Source organism: Octopus bimaculoides, chromosome 1 (assembly GCF_046866305.1).
Source record: "Octopus bimaculoides isolate indiv1 chromosome 1, ASM4686630v1, whole genome shotgun sequence".
Taxonomy (NCBI): domain Eukaryota; kingdom Metazoa; phylum Mollusca; class Cephalopoda; order Octopoda; family Octopodidae; genus Octopus; species Octopus bimaculoides.
In genome coordinates, this window is record NC_142928.1 from 162,360,550 (window position 1) to 162,386,925 (window position 26,376).

Genomic DNA, 26,376 nt, shown 5'->3' on the forward strand with positions numbered 1-26,376 from the left:
CAACATTAACTTTACTCACCCACCATAATGCATATAGAATAGAAACACAGTAAATAAGAAATGACAAGACTTTCCTTGCTTTAAGATCATGGTCCTCTTTCATTTAGTCAACCATTGATGTGATTGAGCATAATGCTCTGATATCAAACACTACTTAGAGATAAGTGCAAAATAATGTAATGCAGCTAACATTACTTAAAATGATATTGACAATTATGATAATGCTCACAACAATGATGAATAGTTTTGAAAAAATTTTTAATTTTTTTCCTGCTTCTAGTGTGTGTTCTGTTTTATGTATAGCAATAAAACATTAATAAAAGATATTTGAATAACGCTTTCTGTTTATTCCCCATCTGGTTTTATAGTGAAAGATTATTCATAGAAAAATAACTTTCACTGATAAAATGAATTTTCAAATCAGTAAAAAGTGTATGACTTCTGCCATGCATGCTAACTTTGAATGTTATATTGTATAAATTGTCATCTTATTAAACCTTAAATTTCAATTTTAAAAAAATATTCACAAGTTAAAACTCCCAATCACTAGTGTGATGTGATTAGTGTTTTTGTTTTCTATTCACCTATGGACTTGAAACTCACAAACTGAAAATATTAAAACCTATCCATATAGCTATTAAAGCTGCATTTTTTTTTTTTTTTTCAAAATGTTTCAAACAGAAATCTAACATGATTTAATAATAGAAAAATGAAAAATTTAATATGTTTACATTTTAATCCTCTATCTATTACAAAAGAGTACAAGTAATAATAAATCATAATACTCTTTTGAGACAGCTTGAGGAAGGAAAGGAGAAAAATCTAATCTTCTTGCAGATAACTAAAAGACTGTGTAACTAAGTTTGTGGATGTCTTAAGTTCAGGATTCTAAATTAACTTTCTAAATAGCGATGTTACCATGTATAATGAATTATGTGAAATGTAGACAGTGGCTTTCAGCATGAAAACAGTGCATCAACTTTAGTAATTAAAGAGTAATGAAAAGTAGATAGATGGATAATTGGGTAAATATTATAATAGTACTATAATGTAATTCAGAACTTCTTAAGTATGTAAGCACCTGGAGATAAATGGCCTAAACTGAATGGAATATTTATTTCATAGGTTATAACTAAAGATGATAGATGATAACTAAAGTAACTCGAAATAAATCAACTCTGACAAAATAGAATTCATACTAGATAAGATAAAGAAAAATGATTTTCTCTTGAGAGAAGAAAAAACTTGTGGCAATGGATAATATTACTAATATTACTTATAATAATAATAATAATAATCATAATAATAATTACTTATGGTTGTCCATTGATTTGTCCATAACATCATAAAGAAAGAAAATATGATTTACACCTACATTGTAAATGGTAAAGAAAATATTTGAAAATAATGCTGATGATCATCATCACCACCATTTAACATCCATCTTTCGATATTTGTATGGGTCAAACAAAATCTGTTGAAGTAGATTTTCTACAGCCAGGGTATCCTTCCTGTCACCAACACTCACCTGTTTCTAGATAAGTTAACATTCCCTCTGGCTACACATATTTTTCCACGAACTCTTGGAAACAAACACAGCTTGTATGATGGTGATGCTCATTTACAGACATCAGGTGATATTAAGACATGGGTACACACACACACACACACACACACATACACACGTACAACAGATTTCTTTTTGATCCTCTACCAAATCCACTCACAAAGCTTTGGTCAGCTAAGGTTACAGTAGAAGACACTTGCTCAAGATGTCACACAGTGGGAAATAAGCTTCTTAACCACATAGCTGTCTGTGCTTGTTATTAATATTCATCATCATCATCATCGTTTAACATCTGCTTTCCATGCTGGCATGGCTTGGATGGTTTGACTGAGGACTGGCAAGCCAGTAGGCTACACCAGGCTCCATTCTGATTTGGTAAGGTTTCTACAGCTGGATACCCTTCCTTATGCCAGCTACTCTGAGAATGTAATGGGTGCTTTTTACATGCCACTGGCATGGGAGCCAGTCAGGGGGCACTGATATCGACCACATTCACATGGTGCTTTTTATGTGTCACTGGCACAGGGAGCCAGTCATGTGGCACTAATGATAATAATCATTTCTAGTTCAGATATAGGGCCAGCCATTTTGAGGAGAGAAAAACAGTTGATTATATTAACCCCAGTATTTGACTGGTATTTTATTGACCTTGAAAGTTGGCTAAAAGGTATCAGTTCTAATTGTATAAACTGTGAATGTGAGCTTTCAGAGATTGCTAAGTAAACATCCAAATTAACCTGAAAATATAAATTAAGTATATACCAACATGACGCTGAAACTTCAAACGTAAAATGTATTGAATTAATTACAGTTTTATAATTTAAAAAGCTTCTAATTACATGGAATAAACCAGAGAAGTCACCGTGTGGACATTTTCACTACTAGAAATAGAAGTCAAATGTCCCTCAAATTACACTAGAAAAAAGACTGAATGGTTACTGATAGAACACTTTTCATCAGTCAGAGTTGACCCTCTTTGAACAACAACAACAACCCATTTCAGTTATTCATGTAAATGTCTAAACTCTGGAGAAACACATTGGACAATGCAATCTATGATTTTATTATCCAATACATCCTTTCTGAGTTCATGACAGAAAAACATGACAACAGTGGACATAACTGAAGTCCCTTTGATCATAATTGTCTCCTTAATCAGGGATAACATGATTAATGTGTATTGAGTTATATGCTGTCACTTATTGTATCTAATCAAATAAAATGTGTACTTATCAAGAATTTTTTTTAATTTATATATTTTTTTTTTTGTTCTGGACAAAATCAGCTGCAGGCAGACTTGTTTTAAAAATACCTAAAACGTATGTCATGATGACATCCCTAACACTCCATCAGGAGTTGAGGAAACAAGGCAAGGCATTGTCATTATATGCAAGTATTGCTTATGTAATAATAATACTTGCATGTGTGGTTAAGAGGTTTGCTTCCAAATCACTTGGCTTCAGGTTCAATCCTACTGCATGGCACCTTGAGCAAGTGCCCTCAAGTATACTTGGGTTGAGCAAAGCCTTGTAAGTGGATTTAGTAGACAAAAACTAAAAGAAACCATCATATGCATATATCTGTGTGTGTGTGTGTGCACAAATGTACATATGTTTGTGTCTCCTTGTCTTGATGTCATCTGAAAGTTGTAAATGATTGTCACTGTCATACAAGCAGTGTCATTTATTTCCAATAATTATTCTGCAGAAACATGTTTGGCATTGAGGAAGTATGACCTTGCTTGGAAGCAGGTGATGGTTGGTGACAAGAAGGGCATCTGGCTGTAGAAAATCTACCTCAGTAAATCTGTCCAACCCATGTAAGCATGGAAAAGTTAATACTAAAGCAGTGATGATGATTATTACTTATGTATTATAAGTATTACTACTTTAGTATTAATTCATTTAAAGCTTGCATTAAGATTCAGCTCAGATTATAGCAGTTGTCATGTTTCTTGAAGTTAAATAATTAAGACTTTCTGTGTTGCTTGAGGAGATGCTCTCCAGAAATTATTATTATTTATGTATTAGCATAAGCAGGCAATATTAATTAGGCATTAACACATGGCAGTTTTATTATTGATATATGCATATATTATTAATTAGAGCATCAGACTGCCTTGCAGTATTTCTTCTGATTCTCTGTACTCTGAGTTCAAATGCAGTGGAGGTCAACTTTGCCTTTCATACTTTCAAGATCAATAAAGTGCTAGTCCTGTACCAACAATAATTCTTTCACCCTCTCCTTTTCTTTCTGGGAGAAACTGGGTGTGGGTAAACATTTAGTATGGGAATGTTACCGAAGCTGTGTGTGTGTGGACATGGCAGTGTAGTTAAGAAGCTTGCTTTACAACTATGTGGTTTGGGGTTCAGTCCCATTGAGTAGCAACTTGGACATGTATCTTCTACTGTTATCCCAAGCTGACCAAAGCATTATAAGTGGATTTAGTAAATGGAAACTACAAAGAAGCCCTTTTTCTGTGTGTGTGGGTGTGTGTATCCATCCATCCTTGTCTTGACATCATGCACTAATCATAAACAAGCTCCACCATCATACAAGTGTTAGTGTTTGTTTGCAATCTTTCATGGAAATGCCTGCGCTAAGAGAAAATATTAACTTTCTTGGAAATAGATGAAGGTTGATGACAGGAAGAGCAAACCATACAAATTTTTGCCTTTACAAATCTCTCTAAACTTTGAGAGCTTGGAAAAACAGATGCTATATGGAGAACGATGATGACATAGAGGGTGTGTGTGTGAACACGTGTGTGTGTGAGCACGTGTGTGTGTGTGAGCACGTGTGTGTGTGTGAGCACGTGTGTGTGTGTGTGAGCACGTGTGTGTGTGTGTGTGTGTGTGTAAAACCTGTGGAAAGGTGTGCCATTCAGTCGGAGGATTAAAAGGACATGTCAAAAGACTTCATACTATGGTACTGGTTCCTTTTGCCAGCCAACACAACTGTGCATTATATAATAAAATGTGCAAATCTTTGCCAAGGCTCAAGGGTCATATGGGGACCTCACATTGAATTATCAACTCATTTCAATGATTTTTTTTCTAGCAATGGCTTTTCTTATATATGAGAAAGCAACCACTATATATATATGTATTGTTGTACTTGGGGATGGTCATATTGCCAGTTTAGCCAATAAAAACACACGCACTGTATATTTGGTGTTAATTTGCTTCAGCTTTATATTACATTACATTACATTAATCCTATTTCGGCCAGAGTTCTTTCGTCACACTTCTGTGACCTCATCAGTGGTCCTTTGCTTTCTTCTTTCTTATGTGTGTCCCACCTTGCTAACTATCAGCCTGCAAAACAAATATATATATATATATATATCCATTTATTTTAGGATATGTAGATTGTGTGATTTGAGGGATACTTGGCTGTCATTTCTATTAAATTCATAACAGTCAAATTAACCATGATGTGGTAAAAAATGAGTCTTTAACACCTGCACATAGCCTGTTCCACTACTTCACCTTTTGCTTTGCAAGTTTAACTGGCTCCTTCATTTGAACCTGCATTATAAACAGTGACCATCTCAGACCAATGAGTGAGACTGAGCAGTGGCTTGACTGGAAAGAAATTACTACTAAATATCCCTCTAAAATCATACCTGCCATCTTGGAAAAGAATGGATTATGTTTTATGATATTAGGTGCACTGTGCCTAGAAAATAGACTCGATGGTCATGGCTGAAACACCTTTTATTATAGGTCTACAAGATCAGAGCTAGCCTGAGACTAGAAAGCAACAACCTCCTACAAGGAGTATGATTCCAATTTCTTTCATGACCCATATTTTGTAAATTTCTCTAGAGTTTTATGCTGTTTGATCTTTTTCTTTTCATTTCTAAATATTCTGTTATTCCCTGGTGATGTTGCTATATCAATTATCCAATAGACTCTTTTCTCTTTTGCAGCAATGACATTTTCAGGTATTCTTTCATATTTCTCATAATCATTTTCGATGTTGAAGTCCCAAAGTAGCTTCACTTCATTAACTCTATCACTGGGAAAGGCTGGTTCTCATAACACTTTTCTGTTCAGCTTATGTTTCTTGTACAACTGCCAGTGCACAATCCTGTCAGTGCCTTCTTTTGTATTCTTTTTATGGTAGTTTACTACACACACATAATGTGACTGACCATTTTCCCTTTCATTCTACAGCCTACATCTATATGGTTTTATCAATATTCAATTTCACATAATTAGTTCTCAGAGATTGCTCTCATACTGCTCATATTAAGGCTTCAGTCTTGATCTTCACATCCATTCAAATGATGCTTACTTATCTATTCCACTTGCCAGATCTCAGATAAATTAGCCATGCATTAGTTTATCCATCTACTTTTTTCTTTATCTGTTTTCTCTATCTCTTCTACTTTTCTTTTATTACAATTAGTCTTTTCTATGCTATTTCAGTCTATAAAATGTCATATTGTTTTACTTCCATCAGCCAAAGTTCAATATTGTTCTTTATGAACAAACCAAGATTGTTTTTTTTTTATTATTGTTATTATTCTTGTTATTTTTTTTCACTATTAACCCCCTACAGAAAAATTACCCTCATCATTGGTACAGGTGTGGCTTTGTGGTTGAAAGTTCACTTTCCAACCACATGGTTTGGAATTCAGTCCCACTGCATGACACCTTGAGCAAGTACCTTTAGTGTTGAACTTGGCCAACCAAAGCCTTGTGAGTGGATTTTGGGATACTTGAAATATCTGGCTGTGTAGGTTATAGTCTAGTCACCCGTATTGTAAATCAGGTGATTCACAAAGGAGTCATACCCAATGACTGGTGTAGCAGCACCTTAGTCAACTACTACAAAGGTAAAGGTGATGCCTCAGACAGGGGTATCAAATTGTTGGATCAGATGATGAACGTTATGGAGATAGTCATAGCCCAACTAATTAGGGAGAGAGTTTGTCTAGATGAGATGCAGTTTGGTTTTGTGCCAGGAAGAAGCACCACTGATGCTATATTTCTGGTAAGGCAGCTGCAGGAGAAATACATGACCAAAGATAAACCTCTATACTTAACTTTTGTTGACTTGGAGAAAGCTTTTGATAGGGTCCCCCGATCCCTTATCTAGTGGTAAATGTGGAAACTAGGGATAGACAAGTGGTTGGTGAGACTATACAAGCCATGTACAGAGACGCTACCAGTAAGGTGAGGATTGGCAATGAGTACAGTGAAGAATTCAGGGTACAAGTAGGGGTTCACCAAGGATTGGTCCTAAGTCCTCTCTTCTTCATTATAGTCCTCCAGGCAATAACAGGAATTTAAGACAGGCTGCCCCTGAGAGCTCTACACTGATGACTGTGTTCTTATAGCTGAATCACTACCAGAACTAGAGAAGTTCCAGGTGTGGAAGCAAGGTCTAGAATCAAAGGGCCTTAGAGTTAACCTAGCAAAAACCAGTCGTAGTAAGTAGGAAGGCAGACAAATTACAAGTTCCTTCAGGTAGAAGGCCCTGCTTGATCTGTAGAAAATGTGTAGGTAGTAACTCTGTAAGAGGCACCTGGTTTAAGCTTTGGACACATAAAAGTGCAGCAATATCAGAGGAAGGTTAACAGAGAAAATAGCTTTTGTGTGTGGTAGATGCACAAGTACAATAAACACTGAGCATGTACAGTAAATAGACTCCCTCAACTGCCTTGGGAGTAAGATAGAAGTAGTAGATAGCTTCCATTATCTAGGTGATCAAGTTAGTAGCAGAGGTGGATGCTCTGGGAGCATAGCTGTCAGAATAAGATTTGGCTGGGCAAAGTTGAGAGAGCTCCTGCCTCTGCTGACAACAAAGGGCCTCTTCCTCAGAGTGAAAGGCAGATTGTATGATGCCTGTGTGCAAACAGCTATGCTACATGACAGTGAAACATGGGTTGTGATAGCCGAGGACATCCATAGGCTTGAAAGAAATGAAGCCAGTATGCTTCGCTGGATGTCAGTGTGAATGTCCAACAGAGTGTAAGCATCTTGAGAGAAAAGTTAGGCATAAGAGGTATCAGATGTGGTGTGCAAGAAAGATGTATATACTGGTATGGTCATGTGATGCATATGAACGAGGACAGCTGTGTAAAGAAGTGCCAGTCCTTAACTGTGGAGGGAACCTGTAGTAGAGGTAGACCCAAGAAGACATGGGACGAGGTGGTGAAGCATGATCTCTGAACTTTGGGCCTCACAAAGGCAATGACTAGTGGCCGAGACCTTTAGCAATATGCTGTGCTTGAGAAGACCTATCAAGTCAAGTGAAATCAGTCGTGACTGATGCTGGTGTCATGTAACCAGCACCTGTGCAGGTGACACATAAAGAGCACCTCTCGAGCAATGAGCCTCATGGAGGCAAAGTTGTTGAGCTCCTTTCAAATATTGAGCCTCACAGAGGCAATGACTGAGACCTTTGGCATTATGCTGTGCTTGAGAAGAAGACCCATCAAACCATGTAAAATTGCAGTCATGGCAGATACCAGTGTCACACAAATGGCACCCATGCCAGTGGCATGTAAAAGCACCTTTTGAGCATTGGGCCTCACAGAGGCAAGAACCAAGACCATTTAGCATTATGCTGTGCTTCAAGCATTGGGTCTCAAGGAGTCAATGACCGAGACCCTTGGCATTATGTTGTGCTTGAGAAGACCCATCAAGCCAAGTAAAACTGCAATCATGGCAGATACTAGTGTCATGCAAATGGCACCCATGCTGATGACTCATTAAAGCACCCATTACACTCTTGGAGTGGTTGGCGTTAGGAAGGGCACCCAGCCATAGAAACCATGCCAAAACAGACCAGAGTCTGGTGCAGCTTTCCAGCATGCGAACCCTGGTCAAACCATCCAACCCATGCTAGCATAGACAACGGACATTAAATGATGATGATGATGAAACTGTAAAAAGCCTGTTGTACATGTGTGTGAGAGAGAGGGAGAGAGTGTGTGTGTGCTTGCATGCACATTAGCATCTTCTTGTCTTGACATCACGTGATAGTCATAACAAACATCATCATCATCATAAAAGCAATGTCCTTCATTTCCAATCCTCTGCAAAAAATGTCCAGCCAAGTAGAAATATTACCTTACTTAGAAGCAGGTGGTGATTGGTGACAGGAAAAGCATCCAACTATAGAAAATCTGCCACAACAAATTCCATAAAAATACAGTTGTTGCATGAATTTGTGTAAAAATTTGCTGGTACAACATGATGATTATTGGCATACATTGTGAATGTGGTTTTCACCTTTTTATTTTTTCACTTTTACCTATAAGATATCTTATAGGTAAAAGTGATTTTTCACTCAGAGATCAAGATATTAACCACTATGATAATCGAAAATCTTGCAGCACAGAATTTTCAGAGTTAAATCTGATGGTTGGTAGAAAAAAAGAGAACATTAGACAAATTTCTCTATTGTATTTAGTAATATCTGTTGAAGACCTGAATTCAAATGGTACTGCAGGTTGACTCTGGTTTTCAGATTTTGCTGAGTAAACAAAAGAAAATACTAATTATGTACTGATGCAATTCAATTGACTGTGTCTTGACCCAAATTTGTAACTTAGTGATAATATTACAAAGTAGTATTAATATTTTTACTGTTGTATGTTTCAGTTAAGCAATTATTATCCATGTCTTTGTAGTATATTTTATTTCCTGTATTTGGCTTTTGGGTGGTGTATTCTAATTGCTGTCATTATTTTCCTTGCCTGCATATCTGGTTTTGATAACTTCTCTTAAATTCCAGTTGAGAATATTATTACTGGACACAAAAGTATCAATACCAATTAATTTATTTTTAGTTCTTTAATATTCTTTCTCTGTTTCTGTAATTAACATGATATTATCTGGGGGTGGTTTTCCCCTCCTCAATGTTGCTTTGTGAAATTTTCTAAATTTCCTTTCCAATTTCACTGTTGAATTCTTCACTGTATGAAAATAACAGTGTCTTATTGTTTGTGATGACTAGTATGCAGCTTCAAGTTATCCACACCTGTCCTTTTCATCCTATTGGTTCATGGCGTTATTGCCAAACAGAAAGGCTGGGAAGAGGGGTAGTGTTTTCTTTGGAATATTCCTCCTCTGACAAGGATTATAGTTTCATGTTTACAATCCACTCTTTTGTTTGGATATATACAACTGTCTTTCATATACTCATCGCATGTTTGATGTTTCTATTTGTTAATGCTATCATCTTACTCATTGATAGTGTTCCCAAAGCCTTTTTAACAATGAATCCATGCCTCCTTTCTTCTCTTTTAGTGTTCACAAACTGATCTTGACATCCAAATGAGTTTAGGCTACACAGCTCTTCTACTTTTCTAGAAGTGTATTATATTGCTGCGTTTAGTCATTGGATTGTGGTCATACTGGGGCACTGACTTCAAAGGTCTATCATTGCTAGTACATACTTCTGTCTGATATTTATTTTATTGAATCATTGAGTTAGACTTTTGACATATAAGACACACCACACTGGTTCACACCAGTAAACATTAATACAAACAAGTGCATATGCACACACACACACACACACACACACACACACACACACAAATGCACATTAGGTTCTTGTACAGTTTGTAGCTACCAAATACCATTCACAAAGCACTAATCAACCCAAGGCTAGAGTAAAAGGCACTGGAGTAATGTGCCCTACAGTTCAATCAAACTCAAAATCACCAGAACTGTTGTTTCTGAAGCAAATTTCTTAATCACAGTTTCACATATGTTGGATTATATCTTTTCTACTGTTTATAATGAATACTTATATTTTTACATTAAGAATTACATAAGTAGGTAAACAATTACTGAGTTTGTACATTTAGGGAATTTTATACTTCAGTTTCAGAGATTAACATGTTTTTTTTTTCATTGTTATTTGTGTGGACCTTTCACTATTTCAATAAATTTGTTATTATTAAGATTATTACCATGATTGTTATTGTTACTATCTGAATTAGAGAAGTGCCTGATAAAATATCTTGCATATGTTGAAATTCCACTGTAATCAATTTGATCACCTATGTAGACTTGTTTCTATGTTGAGATAATTTATTTTTATCTCTAGTAGATTATTTATCTTAAGTGACTGGTAAAATCTTTGTCCTTGATAGATTCAAGCTTTGTTCACAGCATTACAACCTCGCCCTTCTCTCTCTCAATTTCTCAGTTTCTATATTTTTAAAATTTCTATGTGAGTGTATTGTGTTCACACACATACCCATATGTAACAAAAATGAGGTATGAGAAGTGGCCAGTGGCATGTAAAAACAGAGACATACAGATATATCAAACACCGTTCAACATAAATTCATGATTTATTAAAATTATCTTTACCTCTAGAGTATATGTCACAATTACCAAATGGCATCTGTGACCAGCTCCATCTGAGGAGGGGAGATAATCTCAAGAATTAAGGATTCTCCAAAGCTGACATGCTATTAGGAAAGATGATAGACTTATTGTCCGAGGATAAGAGGACAGTCATGGACATGTGTTTCTACCCCAGCAGCATCATAAGCATGACTAGTCATAGACATATATGAAAGGAGTACAATGCATTCATGGCCTAAGTAATTTGCATTAATTGAAGAAAAATCAGTTAAGGGAAATAACTCAGAGTGGCTAAGGCATGTACATACACAACAAAAACAAATACAATTACATCAAATATACACCAGGAATTCTTGATTTATTAAAAATATCTCTACCTCTAGAGGGTGTATGTATATATAAAATGTACTTTAAATTGCCAAACCTTCAGAAATTCAAATATTTTTTTAATTCATTTTTCCATTTCTCAAATAGTATACAAAAAGAAATCAGCATGGTCAATTTGATTTATTGGTTTCACCACAGATTCAGTACTATTTGTTCTATATTGAAAATGTGTATGTAGGAGTGTGTGGGTGGGGGGAATAGCTGTGAGCTAAATGACAAGTTTTAGCAAGCACCTATCTTAGCTTGTAATTATCTAGCTACTAGAATTGATCTAATCTTAATTTTTTAAAATTTTATTTATAATATTTTGTATTCCTTTTGGAACAGATCTAGACAAGATGGTAACACATATAAAAAAAGGATATGTGTTAAATAGAACAAATTAAAAAAATTAAAAAAAGAAACATGTAGTTTATGCCATCTTATTTCCTACAGGATTATCTTCTCAAATCAACTTGTTTGCAGATTTTGCTAGAAAATACAATGAAATAAATTGTTTTTATTAGATCTGCATTAGAGCTATTAATATTTTACTTTTTTTATTATATTTATATAAATATAACTCTTATTCAAAATTAAATTGTAAAAGAATGTAAGTCAGTTAAAACTAAAGATGGGATTGATACTAACTTGTTGGGAGAGCCTTAACTATCTAAACCCAGGTATTTTTTAAGCATATCAAGTTTTAAAATAATGTAATTTTTCCAAAGTAAAATAAAAAAAATTAACACTATAAATGTTATAAAAGGTATTGCAGTGGATGGTAAAATCTATTGAGACAGAACAAATATCCTTTTTTATTTTGTCTCTCCTCTACTCCTTTTGTTCATGTTATTATTTTGCAGGAGTTAACTTTGCCTTTCAGCCTTCTGCTGTTTATAATAAGCACAATTCAAGACAATTTAATTGGCTGTTCCCAATCCCCAGATATTTGGCCTTGTGCCAAAATTAAAAATCAATATTTATAATAAATAGATCATGGGGCAAAAACAGTGAAGTGTCAGATTCAATGTTTTTTTTTTCTGTTTGTTTATTTTGTTTTCTTGATTTGGATCTTGTTCAGGTCAACTTTATCACTCATCTTGTTCTAGGATGCATACCAGTGATATCATTGGAATGAATCAGTCTCTTTTCAAACATTGGCTGTGTTGTATTTAAGTATGAAATAGAATTTATTCTAAAGTGCTTTGTTTTTTTTTTTTGTTGTTTTTTTTTTTTTTTTATGACTGAATTTTGAATAAGAATTATATTTTCAAATATAAATGTCTATAATGGAAATCCAATAAAAAACAATTTATTTATTTCCAAATCTGCAAACAGATTGATTTGAAGAAATAATCCTATCTGAAATAGGATAACATAAATTATATATTATTTATATATATATATTCTTTATATATATATATATATATATATATATATATATATATATATATATATATATATATATTGCCATGTTCTCTGGAATAGCTATTTCAAAAGGAATACAAAAATATAAAGTTTAGATCAATCATAGCAAGTCTATAATTACACGCTAAGATAGATGCTTACTTGTCATTTAGCTCAGTGTTGTTTTTCTTTTTTCTTTCTTTATTTCTTTTTTATCCCCCCCTACCCCACCATTTTCAATATAAACCAAATATTGAATCTGTGGCAAAACCAATAAATCAAAATGACCATCCATGGTTGTTGGGTAAGGAGCTATAGTCTTCTACTATAGCTTCGAGCTGACCGAAGCCTTTTGAGTGGATATGGTGGGTGGAAATTGAAAGAAGTCTGCTATGTGCATGTGTGTGTGTGTGTGTGTGTGTTTGTCCTCCACCACCACCATTTGACAACCAGGGTTGGTGTGTTTAAATCCCCATAACTTTATGGTTTGGCAGAAGTGACCAATAGAATAAGTACCTAACTTTTAAAGAAACTGTAAGTACTGAGGTTGATTCAGTCAACTAAAAATTTGTCACGGCTGGGCCTGCCCCTGCATAGCCACAGTCTTGTGACTGAAACAAATTAAAGATAAAAGATATTTGAGAAAATGAGTGTGAGCTAAAAGAAGAAATAAAAAAGCAAGAAAAATATTGTTTGAATTTTTGAAGGTTTAGTAATTTAGTGTACAATATATGTATGAGTTCTAAATATATGCAAAGCAACCGAGGAGGAAGTGAGAAGTTGTAATGATGTGAACAGAGCTTGAGCCTATCTGTTGAAAGTTTAAAAAAATAATTTTTCTTAACATAAAAACAAATCCACACATTTTTAGTTGAATAAATTAACCACAGTGAAACTTCAACTTATGCAGGGTATTTCATCTGGTACTAATGCCTATTCTGATAGCAACAATAACAACAAAAACAACAATAATTATAATAATCTTAATAATAATAAATTTATTGGAAGACCTGATTGGCTTGCACACATTAAAAAAATATTTTAATCTCTAAGACAGAAGAATATTCCCTAAAATTAAAACTCCTTTTTTAAACCTCAAAGCACAGAATCTATTTACCTATAGTATGCTGAAGCTTAGCTTTCATGTAAATCTTACTGCAAAAATTTAAATATAAAAAAAGAATCAACATATGCATAGCTATGTAATTTAAAAGTTTGTTTCACAACTATGGTGGTTTCAAGTTTGATCTCACTGTGAGCTCATTGCTACCTTTTATACTAACCTGTAGTTGAGTGGAATTTGGTTGCCAGAAACTGTACTAGACCTTATTGTGAGTGTGTGTGTGTGCACGCGCACATGCGTGCATTCATCTGTGTTTATATTTACTGACTCATACTAGTATTGTGTATCTTATATGTCAAAGCGTATCTTAATTGTACATTGTTAATCAAGTCTTGGCAAATTGTCTATATACTTTATATTGTTTCGTTTAGAATAATTTGTGTAATGCTTAAGAATCCATGCAGAACAAGTAGAAATATCTGAATTGATCTCATGTTGGTCTAGAGTTAACCACAGGCATCAAAATGAAATTGGGACACAAGTTAGAATCCCCTTTCTGTGACTGTGGAACAGTCTAAATCATGAGTCAACTGCTGGTTTGCAATTATTGAATAACCCTTGTTATTTGGTTGATTTGAAATATAATACAAGGAACATTCCAGATTGTGTAGAAAAAGTGGCAAGATTTGATAATAGCACAACAGTAAGAATTATCTCAATTGTTACTTTGAATTTTTATCTCAATATCCTTCTATGATAAATAAAATAAATATTAGTTGGTCTGGCTGTATGGTTAAAAAACCTTCGTTCCCAACCATGTGATCCTGGGCTCATCCCACTGCATAGCACCTTGGATCTTCTGTTCTAACCTTGGGCCAACCAAAGCTTTGTGAGTGGATTTGGTAGATGGAGCCTGAAAGAAATATGTTTGTGTGCGTGTTTGTGTGTGTGTGTGTGTGCATGCCCATGTCTAAACATCATGTGATGGTTGTAAATGAGCATCATCATGATACAAGCAAAGTTGTTTGTCTCTGGTCGTCTAGCTATGGTAAATTATTACCTTATTTGAAAACAGGTGAGGATTAGTGGCAGGAAGGGCATCCATCCATGAAAAATCTATCTCAACAAATTCTGTCTGACCCATGCAGGCATGAAAAAGTGGACTCTTAATGACGATGTTGATGATGAATTTATTGTAGTCAAAATACACTACTAGTATTTAGGAGTTAGTCAACACATGATTGTTTTCTTTTAATGACTTAGTCAGAAGTAGTGAGTCTCTACTCATGACTTTTACAGGCTCTCCAAGATTGCTGAGATTGTTGTGATTTTTATGGTCAGCTTGAACATCAGCAGCATGAAAAGTGGGTTGGGGTAAAGGATTCCTGGGGATTAATATTTTAAGAAAGGGGAGATTGAACAAAGTGGTTGGCACAGCAGGGATGATGGGAGTGTTAGAAGTTGTTATGCAACTAGCTAGATAGAGAAATAGAAGTGATTGTTATAATGATAAAATAGGCAGCATGTCTGTAGGCATGTCTGTAGGCATGTCTGTAGGCATGTCTGCAGTGTGTCAGCAAGTTAGTCCTTGTAAATCAGTAGAAAGGCCATTCTATGGATCCAGGTTTAGAGCATTTGTAGCCATGATGATTGAGTAGTTAACATTCCTACCTACCAACCAGAAAGTCATGAATTTAAAAACCTGCTACTGTCATTGCAAAGCCAATAACTTGTCCTGCAGAGTAAATTTTCATTTCCAGCTCTTGGTTAAAAGATTGAAATGTAGAAAAACATCCAAATGTAAAAACACATTGTTAAACAATTTTTTTATTAGAATTATTCAATCCATACAACAAAAAACACTGTATGCTTTAGAGAAATATAAAACAAATTCTGTTTGTTATAATAGCCAACTTATTTAAAATATTCAATATGCTCTCAATTGTTATGTGTATTGTTTGTAAATTATAATTAATGACTTAAAGAAAAATAATTTTATGTGTATGTATGTGTACGGTCTGTTACTTTTCAAAGAATAATGGGTTTTTTTACAAAATATAAAATTTTATGTAACCCCATTGTCTTTAGCATTGTTTTATCAATTTAAAATATTCCATTCATTTTGATAAATTTTTTCGCCTGAATCCATTGTAGTTTCTATAGCAACTGAAAGATATTTTTTGTTGTGTTTTTTGAGATAGATTTTTCTTATTATTTTTCCTAACACATTTTTAGATTATTAGCTATTTAAAAATTCCTCTCAGCTATTGCTATATATATATATATATATATATATATATATATATATATATATATATACAAGCGCACGCACACACACACACACATATATATATATTTGTCAATAACATTAATAATATAGGTATTTCTATTCAATATTTAATGGCACTTCACATTCAGTCTAGTACATTGTAAACTTCATATACTATAGTTCATTTCTAAAATGATGCATTGGGTCAAAAAGGTCTACATCAAACAGTAGATGAAATAAAAGACAAATATTAATCTGTGTATATGTTTGTGTGTGTGTGTGTGTGCCATAACAGATAGCTAATAAATCAGGATTACCAATAAATCAATAAGACATAAATAGATCTCTTCAGGAAATTTGAAAGATAAATAATTTCGAAATGCTTTAGATTCTATTAAAAGAATTACAGATATGATCACTGATAGAATGTAATGACACCAGTTGTGCTGCCTAACTGGTCAGCAGATGAATTTGAAATTCAGATTGATTGTAGTATTCTCATTTTGCTGTTTAGCCTTTGAAATTATTGTTGTGGATGCCTATGAATAGAAACTACTAGATAGCCTTAAGTCTTGATCAGATTTAATTTTGAAAGTCTAACTTAAATGACTTAAATTAATCGTATATGATTTTGTTTTCCTTTCTTTTTTTTTTCTTTTTTTTTCTGGTTGTTGCTATGAAATTGGCACTAGATATACTCTATATATATTTCTGAAAAATAGCTTCCTGTTTATTTCAGTCATTCAAAGCAGTTTTTAAACTTGGAAATTCTTCCTGTTTTTTTAAATTATTGTTCTGCAGAGATTGCCTTTGTCTTTTATCTTTTCGGGATTGATAAAATACCAGTCGGGCACTGGAGTCAAGGTAACCATCTTACCTCATCGTACAAAACTTCAGACTTTGTGCTTACATTAGAAAGAATTATTATTATTATTATTTTGAATATTGTGCCAATCCCCCCAATATTTCAGGCTTTGTGCCCATTTTAGAAAAGTTTATTTTGAATATTGTGACAATCCCCCAAAATTTCAGGTCTTGTGCCTATTATAGAAAAGATTATTTTGAATATTGTACCAATACCCCAAAATTTCAGGTCTTGTGCCTATTGTAGAAAAGATTATTATTATTATTATTATTATTATTATTATTATTATTATTATTGTTCAGTAGTTTTATTTTTATAGTGTGCTTTCACTTCACTACCGAGCACAGCTCTGTGTGCCTTGGGTATGTGCTGTGGTTTGCTGTGATGCTCTTATGGTTACTGTATTGAAAGTGTTTTGCGTAGGATGTGTACAGTGCCCTATTATTATTATTATTATTATTATTATTATTATTATTATTATTATTATTATTATCTAAGGCAGCAACTGGCAGAATTGTTAGCACGCTGGGCAAAATACTTAGCAGCATTTCATCTATCTTTACATTTTGAGTTCAAATTCTGCCAAAGTGGACTTTGTCTTTTATCCTTTCGGGGTCCATAAAATAAGTACCAATAGAACACTGGGGTCAATTTAATCAACTTACTCCTGCCCCAAAATTGCTGGCCTTGTTCCAAAATGTTAAACCATTATTATTATTGGTGGTGGTGGTGTTGTCATCATTTCACTTCTCTGAGCTCTCTATTTCTGTAAGATCAGAGAACAACTTGTTGTCAAAGGTCTCACAAGGTCTTCTTCCATGATACTTCACATCCGAGTACCAATCTCAAAATTCTTGCTAAAGCAGTTTTCTGAGCATGTCCTACCCTCATGTCAATCACAATTTCTCCTACAAATTTCTCAAACCTGGTTGTTAATGCTCCCACTGTTCCTACAACTACTGGAATAGCAGCTTCTTTCTTTATTGCCCATATTCATGAAAGCTCATCTTTTAGTAGATTGTACCTTTCAATCTTTTCCACTTCTTTATCGTCAGCTCATACATTCCGAGGTATGGTAATGTCTATGTTCTCGGTTTCCTTCATCATTTTATCAACTACAACAATGTCTGGTCTCTGAGCATCAATCACAGAATCACACTGGCTTGTAAAATCCCACAAGATCTTATATTGTTGTTGTTGTTGTTGTTGCTGTTGCTGTTGTTGTTGTTGTTGTTGTTAAGACAATGAGCTGGCAGAATCATTAGCACATCAGACAAAATAGCAGCATTTCCTCTGGCTCTGTGTTTTGAGTTCAAATTCTGCTGAAGTTGACTTTGCCTTTTGTCCTTTATGGTTGATAAAAGTATCAGTCAAGCACTGGAGTTGATGAAATCAACTAATCTCCTCCCCTAAATTTTCAAGCCGTGTGCCTATAATAGAAAGGACTATTATTATTATTGTTGTTGTTATTATTATTATTATTATTATTATTATTATTATTATTATTATTACTACTACTACTACTACTCCTCCTCCTCCTCCTCCTCCTCCTACTACTACTACTACTACTACTGAGGCAGCCAGCTTGCCAAATCATTAGCACATCAGACAGAATGCTTAGTGACATTTTTCTTGGATTTATACTTTGAATTCAAATTCCATTGAAGTCAACCTTGTCTTTGATCCTTTCAGGGTCGATAAAATATAGCCTCCTAAAATTTCTGGTCCTGTGTGAAAATTGGAAGCCATTATTATTATTATTCAGTGGTCTTATTTTTATCATGTGCTTTCACTGCACTACTGAGTGTAGCTTTGTGTGCCTTCGGTATGTGCTGTGGTTTGTTGTGATGCTCTTATTCTTAATGTATTGAAAGTGTTTTACACAGGATGTGTGTGGTACCTAGTAGTGCTACTTTTGTATGTTATATATACTTGTTAGTCCTGGTGTTTTTGTTATGTATTTGTCTGAATGTTTTTATTATTATTTTTTTAAATAATAATGATAATAATAACCAACTTGTCGCTTTCCCCCCCAAAACATTCAGACCATGTGCCTATAGTAGAAAGGATTATCATTAATGCTTTTAATGTCCAGTCATAAAAAAGAAAACATTTTTGATGAATCATAACTCGTATCAACTTTTCCCTATCAATTGTGTTCTAAAAAGAAAATCTTGTAAGTTTCTGTCAGTGATGTGTTTATTTCTATTCACTGCTTTCTAATTTCTTCATGTCTTTTAAAAGTCTTCTTGAACATATTCTAACACATGCTTAGATCTAATCAGTTTATCTTTTGGAGGATTACATCAATCCATAAAATATTTATTTCACTATTTCATAAAGAAATTTTTAGAACATTATTGTTATGTTATGTCACTCTCTATATCTCAGCTGAAACATAGTTAAGAAAAACAACTTTACTAGTATTAGCTTCTATTGTTTTGATACTTGGAAGCAGTTTTACTTGGCAAACAATATTTTAAATTTAGTTCTTTATTGCATAAATCATTTAATTTTCTATATCTTTAGAAATATTTGAATTTGTAAAAGTCTTAATTTGTTAGAATAAACAGGTATTTTATATTGCAATATATTAAGAAGCTTTTAGTAGTGAATAGCTAGGTAAAATTGGAAAGTTAGATATACATGTGATGGTGGTGGAGAGAACATTACTCAACATCTTTAATTTTAGCTGACCTAAAACCAATCAACAATATAATGTTGAACTTATTCATTCTGTTTTCTTCAGTGAAATTACTGTTCTATTTTTCTCCTACTTTTTGAGTACTAAGCAATTGACTTAGTAGTTTATAACTGACAAAGCTCTTTGAAATGTTGTTCCTGATAATGCTAGATATTTACTAATGCTACTATATTAATAAAATATCAATAGTTACAGATTGTGAATGAATTATCTTCTAAGATTTTCAATAGGAAGTGATATCAGATATTAGAAACACTAAAGGAACTGACCCAGTGGCTGGACTGAAACCACATATCTATCGCTTAATGCTCAACAACTCTGTTACTTGTTACACTAACCCTGTCCTGTAATTGACTAATTATCTTAGTTAAAAAAATATAAAAAATTGATTTATGTGCTCTTTACATTAAAAATCATTCTTTCATAATTTGATTTATGGGGCTATTTCTCATAATAAACATTGTATCAAGCTGAGAGACATTGCTATAGTGAGCATTAATGTATATAATATACAGTATATTCATATAAGGCCATATTTAACACATTCAAGTGCGCTCAGACATGGGAAGGCCTTTCACTGCAGAAATAATCTCAGAAGAAATTTCTCACAGTGGGTTGTAAATGACACAGGACATTTATTTCTGCATTATGTCATCAGCTTTGAATACTACATTTGCCTTTCATAGTCTGAAAACAACTAATCATTCTTATATTAGAACAGAAAACAGTACATTTGGTCATATCAGAATTAATCAACTAAAGTTACATAAAGTAGCATTGAATAAGATATATTCATGTAACGTTATATTTAACATGTAGCTGATTGATGCAAACAATGCAGAAATACATGTATCCTTCAATCTAATGATGTCATTTATTGCCCTGTGTGTTTTTACATGTTATCTTGGAGGAAACTTTTCTCCCCAAACTATTTCTGCAGTGAATGGCTTTCCCATATCCAAGCCTACTCAGACATGTTAGATATGACTTTGCCCAAATATATTTTATTAAATACTACTTTGTGTGTCTTAGTTAAATAATACTCAGTATTTGTGTATGGAGTGTAACATGTTCTGCTATGCTAATTAATTCACTAATTATACAGAGAGAGATAAAAACAGTATGAAAAAATTGGTTTAAGTATCCAATTTGAGAGAGAGAAATTTAGAAATGCTCTGTAAGCAGCTTGTCACTTAGTAAATTGGTAGTTCAACTCCCTTAGGTAGACCTGTTTTTCTTTTCTCTCTCATATTGGTGTTTGTAATATTAACCATGCTGTAGCCATCAAGGACCATTGGCAGCTTGCATTTGCAAACATTTGGGGGCTAATATTCTGTGGGGCACCACTCTGCAGCAGACTTGTCTCATTTTCAGTTAAGTGGATTGGAGTAACATGATATGAAATGCTTTGGCTATGAACACAATGCACGCTCCAGTTTGGAAATCAAACCTAACAACTATGATGCAAACAGGCTAACCACAAAACCATGTCTCTTCTTATATTAATGGAACTTATCAACTATTGTTTTGTTGTTTCAGACCAAAAATTTGAAACCTATTCTTTATGAACATACTGCTAAATGAAAAGCTGAAAAATATCAAACCTAAGAAAACAGTTCGTTAAACATATATGATCCTGATCAATTTTTAAGATATCAATATCCAGCTGCAATATTCAATTGGTTACAAAATACCCCAGTCTCAACATTGCAGTAAATAAACCATTTCAAGAGGAAGAGAAAAAAAGAAGTGATTGATATGATTTGCTTTATTGTTATTGATCTTAAAGATGTCATTTGTATATCAAGCATTATACTTATATTTCAACATTTTTTTTTTTTTAGATGGATAATATCTTGCTTGGTGTCCATGATGTCAACTTGAAACTAACTCTGGCATTCGGTTGTGGTCTTCATCATGCTGGCTTACAAGAGAAAGATCGAAAAATTGTTGAAGAATTATTTGTCAATCAAAAAATTCAAGTAAGTGACATCTTTATTATCAATCAACCAGACTGGTTATACTTTCTCTTGTTTCAGTTATTTTAAAAAGATATGTAGAAAATTTCTTTCACGAAGGTTGTACCAAAAGTAATGCAAAAATGGGCATAACTTTTTTATTAACTGACAGGTTATTCAAAGCACACATGTTAGTTTCATCTATCAAAGAACCTCCCCTTCCTCTCTCTCTCTCTAACAGGTAGATGTAATACATGATTTTCTTAGGAAGAGTATAATAGGTGTTAGGATGAATGGCTGGCTGTGTTTCAGTTACATATATGAATATATTTACATTAGCTCCTTTGTATTAAGGGTTGGATAAAGGAGATCTTCAAGCTGAAATAATACTTTATCACTGGGTTATTAGTAACTCTAGTATATGGATTACATATTTATTTAAATATGAAATATTTAACATGTGCATTGTATCTATTTTTCTTCATTCCTCTGTAAGTGCTTGTGTCAAGACTATTGGAAAGTCGAAATTACTTAAGATTTTGTGATAGACTTTCCACAATAACTTCAGAAGAAGAAGAGTGTATGCAAAACAGATTTTCTTCCAAGAAGAATCATAGGGGCTCTGTCAGTGACATTTGTGTGCTTTGACAATACTTGAACTCCACATGCCAAAAAATCATTTCTTTGGCTTACACATTGCCACTACAAAATACCCACCAGAAATCGTGGCAACCATCGAGAATATCTATAACAACAGCATGTACTATGTGAGTGTATCAGGTAGCTAAGTAATAGCTTCCCAAAGAGATAAATTAACACTTTTCTCATTTGTTACAATGTTAGACTATATATTGAGCAAAAGTGTTCAATAACATTGTATTGTAACTATTATTATGCATATTTATTTATGCCTCCTGATCTGGATTTCATGGATGACTTTGACCTCATAGATGACACACCATCATCATCTTTTCACCATGTGACAGTCTCTCAATCTGACACATTGAGGGTGGGTCTCAAAGTCAATTTTAAGAAACAAAATGCATTAATGTCAGGATAATGAAAATTAATTTGCATTATCAAAATGGCAGGATTATACAATGCTTTAAGTGCCTTAGTTTCCAGATATTATAAACTGAAACTAACCTCATGTACAGGCAATGTCTAGCTTGGAGCATCTTTTGACAGCTGGAACAATTATGTATATCAAAAGAAGCAACTCTAAATCTTAAGCAGCAACTGCTCAACACATTAATGCGTTAATGCTACTTTAGGATTTAGAGCAATAAACAACAGCATTCTTAATTATACTTATTAGAACATTCAAATGTGTGATAAAATGCTCTAACTAATCTTGAAAAGTTTCACTTAGTTTAACTTAATGGAATGTTATTAATTACTTTGCACAGCCACTTGACGAGTTTATCTGTGGATCTGTCTATATATGTTTAACAAAATTCTATATCCTACAGTTATAAGCTCTTATGATTGAAAGAAGAGGAAACTAAATATGAAAGGAATCTTCCATACTTAAATATTCATAAACAATGTTTTAACCAAAGGGAAAATTAAATAACAATGCATTAACTTGAAAGAAAATTTAATAACAACATATTAACCAGAAGGAAAATTTAATTAAACAGCATTATTTTCAATAGCTTTGTATCTGTTTTCTCCACACTGGTCGATGTACTGGTCAATGCCTGCAATAATCCAATCTATAATATGAGTAGAAATGACAGTTCTATTAATCATTTGTTGATAATAGCAAAAGAGTGTAGTGTCTAAGGACTAATCAGAATTAAGAAATGTTTCAGAGGAAATAAATGAGCTCAAAATAAAACCAAAGACAAAGGTGTGTGTGTGTTTGTGCATGCACATGCAAGCATGAATGAATGCAAAACATCTATTTTATATAATTATGTTGAATATATTTGGCTCTGAGTTCAGCTTTGTCTTTAAATTTGTTTAGTTTTTCTGTTTTACATCTCTTTCTGTGCTAACACAAGTAAGATATTTGAATATTATTCAGTACCCTTCATACTGCTGACCTTTCAACCGTAAAATAGTGGAGGCAATGTTATGCGCCTTTCCAAGAGTACAATCAAATGGCTGTAGCAAAGTTTAAACTAATGACCATGTGATCAATAGCGAAGCAACCTTAACTTCACAGTTATTGTGTGTCTGCAAGTTTTACAATCATTAATTCCTGCTTATACATGTTTGATGGTTGGCCTTTGTCCAGCTCTTTTTTATCCTTGATATGTTCTGCCATGCAATCTAGCCTTCTACAAGACTAACTTTATTGACTTTAGATGTAAAAAAACAACACTGTATTGTAATAAAACATGATGTAGGGAAACCTTTGGTGGATTACACATGTATATCTATATTTTCAGAATTGATTTTGCATTGAGTCTGTTCTCATAATAAAGATATGAATTTTATATTTTAAATCTATAATTTAGCATAAAGTAAAGAGAAAGAGAAATAATTATAACATTTTCACACATCTAGTTTGAAATTTATAGAAATTAACTATACACAAATAATGATTTTTGAAGTAAATTTTTACTGCCAGGTAGTTTTTTTTTTTAAGGTTGTGTATGATATGAAATTTAATAAAAACTGAAATGCCAACTATCTGAAACAATGTGCTTTAAATGAAAAATTGAGATAAAGATTCAAACAATTTCACAAACTATCTTTTATTAGACAGATTACATATTTCCCATTTATAGCATAGCATTTCATATATGCCATCACTTTTATTTCTGTTTTTGCAACACTATTAAAATCAATCAATACCCTACCCCATTTTTGTCTGTCTTCTTCCTTACCCATCCACTGTATCTGCCTTCCATCACACTCTATATAACTCTCTCTCTCTCTCTCTCTCTCTCTCTCTCTCTCATTCACTCACTCACTCACTCACTCACATACAATTATATTAATTACTTTTCAAAATCAACAAATATGTAATCATTGATACCACTGAATTTTTTCATCTTTCATCAAATATCAATATTTTTCTTCTTAATCATTATTTAATGAATATTCCTGAATTTTATCTGATGAAATACATTCTGTTTATCAGTGTGTGTGTGTGTGTAATATCTAGTCTGTATGTCTCTGCTATTGCTTCAACTAAAAATTCATTGAGTTGGGTAATCAACCATGTTGACATTGGTGGCAACTGTACACATTATGAGGAGATGCTGAAAAGTTCCTGGCTTTAAGGGTATCACAAAACCTTCCAAGTTCTTATACAGGGCTTAGAAAAACTGAAGGACTGCTGCAATAAGTGTGTAAATCTGAGAGGAGAATATATTGAATAAAATCATAATTAAATGATCCCCCTGTATTTTCTTTGACCCCCAAAGCCAGGAAATTTTCAGCCCCCTCCCCCCTCGTATATTATTCTCAATTTTGTCAATGAATCTTTCTCAGCTAAGTGAAAATTATTATTTCTGTCACTATATGATTATTAAGATCCTACTAGAGATTATATTAGGACATACATATATGAGTCATCACAAGAATGATGTTCACTACTTCATCTCTGTATATCATAAAGCAATTATAATAAACCTGACTAAATTCACCTTTTGGCTTCTGAAAGCTGTTTCAGTTATTTTAAAAAGATATGTAGAAAATTTCAGGTTCAGTCCATCTGCATAGCAACTTGGGCAAGTATCTTCTAATTTTGCCTCAGGTCAACCAAAGCTTTGCTAATTGTGTGTGTTTTGGATGTCTTTATGTCTCCTTGTCTTCACATCACATAATGATTACAAACAAGTGATGTCATTCATTTCCAATTTTGCATGGAAACATGTCAAATCATGGGAGAATTTTTTTCTCTTTCTGTCTGTCTCACTCTACCCCTCTCTCTCATATCTAGAAGCAGGGGTGCACATTATGTCCTTTTTTAAATTTACAAAATACTGGATGAAGTTTAAAATGTTTTTTTCAGTCTGTGAATTTAAAATGTTGATTCAATTTATTGAGATAATGGCTTTTTTTTTTTTATGTATTTTGGAATCAGTTTCCAATTCAGGTTAGGTTATTTGTTGATAATTTTTGTGTGCTGATTCTTTTGATTTTGTACTCATTTACTGGTTTCTTTGTTGTTGTCACCGTCATTGTTTAATCCCTTATCAAGCCATAAAATAGGAGTTTAAGTAATCAACAATAACAATAAATTTCAAAGGCCACAATTTTTTTTTTTTTTTTTTTTTTACATTTAGAATTTTTTAAACTTTTTCAGTGCATTTTATAAGGCAGTTATGTTAAAGCTGACTAAACTTACCTTTTCTTATAGATCTCATCATTATATCAGGAAAAGCCAATGCTTTTAAGACATGACTGCATTTCCAAGAAGTTCACTTCCCAACTTTAGTTTCAGGTTTAGTCACACTACATAGCATTTTGGGCAAATGTCTTCTACTATAGCTCATGTGAATGAATTTGGTACATTAAACTGAAAGAAACTTGTCATGTTTGTGTATATATGTGTGAGAGGAAAAAATGGACATACACACAAACACATACACAATTACAAAGTCTCTACCTCTCTCTGAACTCAAAACAATTTGAAAATCCTACACGATTAGGTGAAAAGCGCTTTATTTAATTTATAAAACATGTGACATTAATAAAAATCTGTAAATGTACAAACATCCAGATTTCTGAGTACCTTAATTTTTTTCTATAATATAATTTCTGTACATCACCTCCAAACCTTCCAATATATATATATATATATATCATCACCATCATCATCGTTTAACGTCTGCTTTCCATGCTAGCATGGGTTGGACGATTTGACTG

The 26,376-nt window shown here is 33.3% G+C and overlaps 1 protein-coding gene across 5 annotated transcripts in view; it reads left to right on the top strand.

Moving 5' to 3' along the window:
* LOC106884418 (activating signal cointegrator 1 complex subunit 3) overlaps window positions 1–26,376 on the top strand; it is a 491,782-nt gene that overhangs the window by 305,384 nt on the left and 160,022 nt on the right. For all 5 annotated transcript variants that reach the window (XM_052972249.2, XM_014935791.3, XM_014935790.3 and 2 more), the window contains one exon: window positions 21,433–21,570. In XM_052972249.2, coding sequence (XP_052828209.1) covers window positions 21,433–21,570 — 138 coding nt within the window. The remainder of the gene's footprint in view (window positions 1–21,432; window positions 21,571–26,376) is intronic.